Source organism: Rhinolophus hipposideros (assembly GCF_964194185.1).
Source record: "Rhinolophus hipposideros genome assembly, chromosome: X".
NCBI classification, from domain to species: domain Eukaryota; kingdom Metazoa; phylum Chordata; class Mammalia; order Chiroptera; family Rhinolophidae; genus Rhinolophus; species Rhinolophus hipposideros.
The window spans coordinates 126,978,784-126,987,360 of record NC_138046.1 but is presented as its reverse complement, the minus strand read 5'-3'; the positions used below and the strand labels follow the sequence as shown (position 1 = coordinate 126,987,360).

Below are 8,577 nucleotides of genomic sequence, written 5' to 3'. Positions count from 1 at the left end.
CTTTGAGATCAGGGGTACGCCCCTCCTTTCACATTACGCACCGAGATGGGGTCAAGTTGCTCTCCCGCCAACTGAGTTTGAGGGCCCCCCTCTCACTTCCTCATGGCCAGCAATCGTCTCGCTTAAATGTCATGATGACGAAGAAAACAGAGCAGATGTTTCAAAGAGAAATCTGCAAACTTTATTGAAGGGCCAACGTCTTCGAGAACCCATCCCTTTGTCCCTCTCCCGACCCTGCTTGAATTTCGCCAGTTTTGACACCATCCTCCCGGAAGTCAGGTGGTGCCATGCCACTTCTCGGATGTCCCAGTTTCCTTATGTGTCAGGATTGCTGAGGAGAAGGGCAACAAAGCCGACTGGCGTTTCATCTTGTGTTTATTTGCACTCTAGGAGTATGACAGTGAAATGACGCAACCAGGCAGACCATTGAGGCAACAAAGAAATGGCAACAAAAAAAATCTTTACAATTAAAAAACAAAAAGGCGAAAGTCCAAATTTGAAACTTTCCAATAGCCAATCTGAACCCGAATGATTTCCACTTTCAGGTTCAACGGTTGGTCAAACACCCACCAGTGACGTTCTCCAGGCCTGGTGAAACGCAGAAGTGCTTTCTTCGCTGTCTCCTCCAGAAAGGGCGGGAGGAAAAAACGTGTTTGTGGCCCCCCCCATCGCAAAAGGGGGGGTTTGTGGTGCCGTGGACACATCGGCTTGTAGGACAGACCCCTATACTCAGGGTGACCATTGCTGGAAGCTGCAGCTTCTGCACTGAAACTGCCACCATGACAAAGTCCCTGTGGGTCCCCTAGTAACTTGAGTGGTGTTGGGGGGGTCCCCTCCCCAACACAGAGCTAATGGGGGTGTTGGCTGCCCTTGCTGGCTGAGGGGCTGCACAACCAAATAATAATAGTAATGTGGTGACAAAACCCCGCGACTGTGCTTGGAGCACCCCACGTATGTGGAGGGACACAGGGACCTGGTGTCCTCAGGGGATAGTATTACCCGTACAGGCCTCTGTGAATTCAGGCTCCGCACCTATTCACAAGGCAGCTGGGGCAACCAGTGCAGGAGGACTGAGGGTTTTCACAGCTTTTTGTGCATTTGACGCGCGAGGCCCACGCCCAGGGCTTGGGTGCGGGCGTCTCACTGGCTCAGGGTTTCCCACGCGGGGTGTTGCTGAGCTGACATTGCTCTCTAGGGTTCAAGTTTGCAGCAGTTGGGAAGAGCAGATGTGACACCTTCGTGGACGGGCTGGGTGCCCAACGCTGGCCTGTTTGCCAGTCGCCTCCGCCTGTCTTTTGAAGTCCTTACTCGGGTGTGTCTCAGACTGTCCCACGAAACCTCTCGCTGTGGCGGTCAAGTGTCTGCAAACTGGTGGACATACAGGACTCATTGGCTGGGACACCGGCCCCTGTGGGGACGCCCGGCTGCAAGTCTGTGTGTGATGGTCGTGTGCGTCCCTGGCCTGTGACAGAAGGCAGTTGAGGGGACCCTGAGGCCACCTCTCGGGTCCCAAGGGCGAGTGTAGTACAGGGTCACGGACTCTCTCCCTGCACACGCCTCTGACCCCCAAAGGACACGTGTGGGGAGAGGGCAAAGCGGGAACGTGGGTTTGATCCTAGCACAATGCACGAGGAGGTGCCTGGAGGCTTCCGTGGGTGGGTGTCGGGTCCCCAGCTTATAAACTAACCTTGGGGTCCCCAGCACCCCAATATGCAGACTCAGAATAGGAAAACCAGGTCCGCTTCCCTCTGGGACCCCCCGTGCTTCACAGACTCCTTCCTCAAAACTGCTGTCAGTGTTCCTGGGGACGTCACATGGACAGTGCTCAGCTTGTCCACCCAAGAGCCCTCGCCCGGACACAGGTGTGGTCCAGGGACGGTCCCTCCTGCCCCTTCCAGCTCCTGGGGGCCCCAGGCGTCCCTGGGCTGGTGGCCGCCTCCCTCCCATCTCTGCCTCCGTCTCCACGTGGCGTCTCCTCTGTGTGTCTGTGTCCCTCCTCTTCTGTCTGTGATGAGGACACTGTCATTGGGTTCAGGGCCCCCCTGATCCAGGACGACCTCACCTCAGATCCTTCACTTTATAACATCTGGAAAGACCCCATTTCCAGGTAAGGTCCCGTTCTGAGGTCACGAGTGTTCATGGATTTTGGGGACACTAAACACCCAGTATAAGTGCATCTTTTGGTTCCAAAGCAATGATGTCAGAGATCAGGCACTCCCAGAGTCCCCCTCCCCCACCGAATGGCAGCTCACCTCCCCCATCAGCATCTGGGCCCCCGGTGGGAAGGCTGCCTGCCCTCCTTCCCCCCACCAGCCCTCCCTGTTGGCCCCTGAGCCCGGCGTTCTGCCCCTCCCAGCTCTCGCTTGCAAGCTCCAGGGCTGCTCCATCCCAAAGAAGCCCCGCACCCAAGGCTGTGTGTCCCCCTGTGATTTTCCAGGAAAATTCCCAGGTCCTGAGATCCCACTGTTTTGGTATCCGGGTCACTGCAGGGGCGAGTGTCCTCATCTTCCCAAAGCAGCGTGGGTATGGGGCTGGTACAGGTTCATCTGGGTGCAGGAAGCCCGTCTGCTGACCTGGGCAGCGGGCACAGAGAGGCTTGGCCGCTGACACACTCGCGGGCTAGTGCAGTCAGCGGTCTTACAGGTGCCCGGTCCCCAGAAGGGGTCGTGGGTCCGGCTGGGTGCAGGTCTGTGGAGAAGTCACCTGGATCTGGGAGGACTTGCCGTGGCCCTGGGCTCTCGGGTAGGGGCAGGAGCGACAGAACGGCCACAGGGAACCCTCCAGGTAAGCTGCACCCCCAGACATCACAGAGAGACCCCATGTAGCCGGTGGACACTGGCCATGCTTCACACAATGTCCTCAACAGCTGCTTCCTGCCCGGAGCCCCTCGGCCGCCAGAGGTGGGGGTGGGCTGACCCACACCTGCCGGACATCCTTCCTTGTCATGTGACATTTCAGTAGAACACGAGTCCCCACCAGTCGGAGTGACCAACATCTCCACAAGACCCTGTGCTTGGCTCCCAGGGGGACAAGGTGACATGAAGAGACCTGTGAGCTTCCGGCACTTTGGGATGAAGAGATCTGTCCACGGTCATCTGGTCCAATCCTGGCACCCAGAATGACCAAGAATGAAAGAGACCAAGGTCTGGGGTTCGTCAGGCTGGGGGAGCAGGGGGTCCTGTGGGAGTCCCAGGCTCGGGAGACATGGAGAATGAGGCAGGCGTGCGGCCCAGTGGGATGCTGGGGACCGAGGAGGACACAGCTGGGCTGGCCGAGTGCTTGCTGACCCTCAGGAGGGGAGAAGTTGGGCCATCATCCTCGGGAAGCAGGAAGAAGCCTGCCTGCCACATCGCTGCCACTGTCTCCCGAAAAACCACGGGGTCTGTATGGGCCGCTGCTTCTGTCCCTGGGCCAGCCGTGGTGTCTGGACGCTGGGAGACGGGGCTGGCCGGTGAGGCAGCCTGGGGACCCCTCCCTGTGGCTCCTGGACTGAGGCCGCAGCAGCAGGAAGCATGGGCGGGATGTGGCCGCCGCCTCCCAGCTGTCCACCTGGATTGCCCAGCTCAGAACACGCTCTCCTGTCTCTTGAGGCAGGCCCGGGCGGCCGGCTCCAGCCCGTCGGCGTGGCCGCTGGACATGGAGGGCGCCGACAGTGTCCTGCCGGACAGCAGGCTCTCCCCGCGCGTCGGCAGGCTGTGCGCCGGCCTCCCGGAGCCCAGGTAGCGCCGCAGCCGGAGCTGGAACTCGCGGGAGGCAAAATAGTAGACGAAGGGGTCCAGGCAGTTGTTGAGGCAGCTGAGGCAGAGCGTGAGCTTGTACACGTGGTAGAAGCTCCTGCCCAGGAACAGCCGGGCCACCACGTGCGCCAGCAGCACGAAGTTGTTGGGCGCGAAGCAGGTGACAAAGGCCAGCAGCACGACGGTGGCGAGGCACACGGCGCGCCGCCGTTGGCCGTGGCCGTGCGGCTCGGGCGTTCGCAGCAGCTTGAGGATGGTGGCCGTGTAGCAGGCCACGGTCACCACGAAGGGGACGAGGAAGAGCACGAGGAAGAGGGTGAACAGGAACATGGCCCACATGGCCACGCTGGGCAGCATCGTGGACTTGAGCACGTCGAAGCACGTGACGATGCCCAGCTCCTCCACGGCGTAGGTGAGGTCCGTGCGCGCCAGCGGGGACAGCGCGGCCAGGAGCAGCAGCCACATGGTGGCGCAGGTGGCGACAGCGTAGCGACGGCGCCGCCAGGGGGCGGACGCGAGCGGGTACACCACGCCCAGGAAGCGGTCCACGCTGATGCACGTCATGGTCAGGATGGACGAGTACATGTTGGCGTAGAAGGCCACGGTCACGGCGTTGCACAGCCACTCGCCGAACACCCAGTGGTTCCCGTTGCAGTGGTAGTAGATGTGGAAGGGCAGCACGCTGGCCAGCGTCAGGTCCGTGACGCTCAGGTTGATCATGAAGATGACCGACGGGGACGTGGGCCCGATGTGGCGGCACAGCACCCACAGCGAGAACAGGTTGCCCGGGATGCTGACCACCACCACCAGCGAGTACACGACCGGCAGCACCACGCCGATGACCGGGTCCTTCAGCATCGTGATGGTGGCGTTGTCGGGACGCGTCACGTTCATGTCCATCGTGGAGTGCGTGCGTCCGGCGACGGCTCGGGGAGGGTCTGCAAGGCAGAGCACGGGGGGTGACAGGGTCAGAGGAGAGATGCCCGCGATGAACCCACAGACGCTCGGACAGACGAGGGCCACCCGGTGCTACCTGGGGAGGCAGCTCCACCTTCCTCCCTCTGTCCTGCTCTCTCCTCCCAGGGAGCAGGTGTGTCATCATCTCGGCCAGGGACAGAGGACACGGGACTCTCCCTCTAACGGCCCACGACCCTCGTCACTGCACACCTGGCCCTTCCTGCCCTAGCCACTTCCTCCGTTCCTTTTCTTGGACGCGCAGGGAGCGTGCTGAGACGCCTGGAGCAGTGGCTTCAACATTGAGGCCATGAGGATGAGGGCAGCACTTACAAGGTGACAAAGTGACCAAGTGACGCATCCTGCAAGAGACCCTGTTCCCAGTTGCAAAGCAGTTTGTGTCTCACACTGCTCCTAGCCAGGTTACCTCGTTTGCAGAAGGTGAAGTAGGGGTCTGCCCCCAGGGCCATGTTGGGTATCACCTGCTGCCCTCCACAACCACACAGGAACACTGTGCCACCGTCATTGCTGTCCCATCAGATTCCTTACACTATCACCTTGTACCTGGCCTCCTTCCCTCCTTCTCCTGCTGATAACAGCTCATTATCCAGACACCATGGCTTCACCCAATCCTGGGGTGCCCGTAGGGGGGCGTTTCTTAGGGTCACCTTGGAGACCCCTGAGACATCATGCCTTGTCCTCCCTCCCTGCTGTCCCACTGGGTTGCTCCAAGGCACTTGAGTCAATGGCAGCAGTTGGAGGGAACATCTTGTAGACACTTTGAGTCCATGCTTCCAGGTGAGATACCAGCCACAAACATGTAATTGGCTCTTTGGGGCAGAGAGCCATGCTTCTGAACACGTAATAACAGTGGGGGAAACTTCAGACTCTGGGGATTTTGTTTACACACAGTTTCAGCGAACAATGATTTATTGGTTTTGCTCCCAGGTTTCTCTGAGCCTTCGTCTCTCAGCCCCGTGGCCCCCACCAGGTTTCCAGATCCTGTCCCACCTGTGGCCTGTCTGTGAACCAGTGCTGACCAGATGGAGCTGGGCCTGCTGGGGGTGCGGGTGGGGGAGGGGCGAGTGTGCCCGTCCTAGGCTCTGCCCACCCTGGGGGGTCAGCCCTGACTGGTCAGCAGTGATTTGCAAACATGGCCTTTCATTTTCTGCCTTTCACTTGCTTCTGGAGGGTTCTGCCAGACCGTTAGACACAATGAAGGGGGGAGTTTCCAAAACGTTCTCATCAGCGGAAGGAGATGACAATGTGGTGGGACTAGATAGAGGCAGAGATTGCAGGAGACTATGGGTGTGCAAAGACCACGGAGCTGTACTCTTTGAAGCGACGAATATTATGAGAATTTTGCTCCAACGGGGAGGAAGGGATAAGGCAGGAAGGAAGGCTTCAGCATGCTATTGTGTGTATTTGCAGGTATGTGTGTGCATGCATGTATACACATATCCTATTGTGTATGTATTCTGTTGTGTACGTGTACACATGCATGTCCTACTGTGTACCCATGCACATGTACTGCATAGAGCCTACTGAATATATAGGTGTCTACATTAGACACCCACCACATGTGCTATTCCATTTATATGTCCTATTACACGTCTACCTACATTTATCTGTCTCTATATATCTGCCTATATGTATGTATTTATCTATACCTGTATGTATATACATCATGTCTATATCTATGTGTATATATCCTATTACATATCTCCCTATGTTCATTTATCTAGGTCCATCTAAACCTCTGTCTATACATGCGTATGGCTACCGAGCTGTGAATCATCTGTGCGCTTGTATATATGTAAATTTCTATCTGTATCTATATATCTCTCTGTACACCTATACTTATTCTTACATAGCTATCTGTATCTATCGTCTATATTTATGCCTAACTGTACCTACATGTACGTGTACGTCTATGTGTACGTCAATGTGTACGTCTACATGTATCTGTTCGTCTACGTGTATGTGTACGTGTGTGTACGTGTACGTCTACTAGTATGTGTACGTGTACGTATACGTGTACGTCTACGTGTACATGTACGTCAATGTGTACGTCTACATGTATCTGTTCATCTATGTGTACATGTTCATCTACGTGTACATGTATGTCTACGTTATGTGTATGTTTACGTGTATGTGTACGTGTACGTCAATGTGTACGTCTACATGTATCTGTTCGTCTACGTGTATGTGTACGTGTGTGTACGTTTACGTCTACCAGTATGTGTACGTGTACATATACGTGCACGTCTACGTGTATGCATACGTCAATGTGTACGTGTACGCCAATGTGTATGTGTACTTCTACGTGTATCTGTTCATCTACGTGTACATGTATGTCTACATGTATGTGTACGTGGACATCTACGAGTAGGTGTACGAGTACGTATACGTGCACGTCTACGTGTATGGATACGTCAATTGTACGTGTACGTCAACGTGTACAAGTATCTATACGTGTACATCTACTTATGTGTGTACGTATGTGTGAACGTATGTGTGTACGTGTACGTGTACGTGTACGTGTACATCTACTTATGTGTGTACGTCTGCGTGTACGTCTGCGCGTACGTGCGCGTCCGGAGCGCTAGTTGTTCCTGTTGCGTGGAGACGGCGTCTGCCCGCGCACGTCCCGCCCCAGCCCCGGGCGGCGTGGAGGACGCTCCCTGGAGGTACGTCCCGTTACACCCACTCGCGTTAGGAGACGGGCATCCGCGCGGCCCCTCGCAGGCGTCCCGTCCCCACTGCCCGCCTCTGCCTCCCGCGTGGGTCCGTGCACACGCCCGTCCCGGCTGCTTCCTGCCCGCACGGAGCCGGGGACGGCCCTGGGGACGCGAGCCCCGCGCCCTGCCCGGCCTTGCGGGCCTGGCCGCCGTCCCTTCGCCGCGTCCTGTCCGTCGTCACACGGAGGCCGCGCGGCCCACGCCTTCCCGCCGCCGGCTGCTCTCGGGCACGCGTGTGCTCAGCCCCGGGCCAGCGGCCCCAGCACCCGGCCCGCCCCCGCCGGGCCCGGGACGCGGGACATGGGAACACGGCTCCCACGTACACGCGGTCTTCACCGCGGGCCAGCAGGTCCTCCCCGTGAGCACAGGCCTTTCCAGGGGGCCCACGGCACCCGGCCCCACCTCCGCTGTGTCCGTGGGGCCCGGCGTGGGCAGGGGCGCGCAGCCTGCGGGCCGCCTGCAGCCTGTGTGACCGGGCCCACGCGGGCACCTGGGGCAGGTGTGCGAGCCGCCTGCGCTGTGATTCCTGAGCTCCGAAGGGCCGCCGTGGAGGTCCGCGCAGCTCCCAGGTGCTGAGCCACACGCTTACAGACACCCACGGACACGGGTGGCGTCCCTGGGAAGCCACGCGCCGGTCCCCGCGGGGTTCCGTTTGCTGTGTCACAGCCTGAGAGCGCACGGGGTCCGGATGAGCAGGGACGTCCCACCCACCACTGTGACGTGGGGAACAGACCCACGTGGAACAGACCCACGCCGAGGGCCAGGGCCGACCCAGCAGGAGGGGCCCTGCCTGGGCCGTCTGCTTTCCACCGTGGGTCCAGCTCCACGTTCTTTGTACATGCAGCTCAGGAGGCGTGTGTTTCGGCGTTAAACGTCTGGGCTTCGCCTCGGTGACTCACTTCGTCATGCCTGTAGCCAGCCGCATGCTCCTCGCTCTGTCTGTGAATAAATGCTGCACGAAAGAAGAACCTTACCGTGTCGAGGAGGGAAAAGAAACAGAAGAGCTCGGCGGTGTGTCTTCTCTCGTTTTCCCAGGTGACGCTCCCATCGGGTGACCTGCAGTCAGCTGGCTGTGCCACGTGGAGGACCCGTGGGGACGCGGGGTGGATGCCCAGCTCTGGTTCTCTCTCCTTGCTTCCTGCTTG

At 58.5% G+C, this 8,577-nt stretch overlaps 1 protein-coding gene across 1 annotated transcript in view; it reads right to left on the bottom strand.

The window, feature by feature from the left end:
- Positions 1-161: 161 nt before the first annotated feature.
- The window catches only part of P2RY8 (P2Y receptor family member 8), a 34,058-nt gene continuing 25,642 nt past the window's right edge, over positions 162-8,577 (bottom strand). Inside the window, exon 2 of the mRNA XM_081042854.1 lies at positions 162-4,675. Coding sequence (XP_080898980.1) covers positions 3,564-4,637 — 1,074 coding nt within the window. The 5' untranslated portion in view covers positions 4,638-4,675 and the 3' untranslated portion in view covers positions 162-3,563. The remainder of the gene's footprint in view (positions 4,676-8,577) is intronic.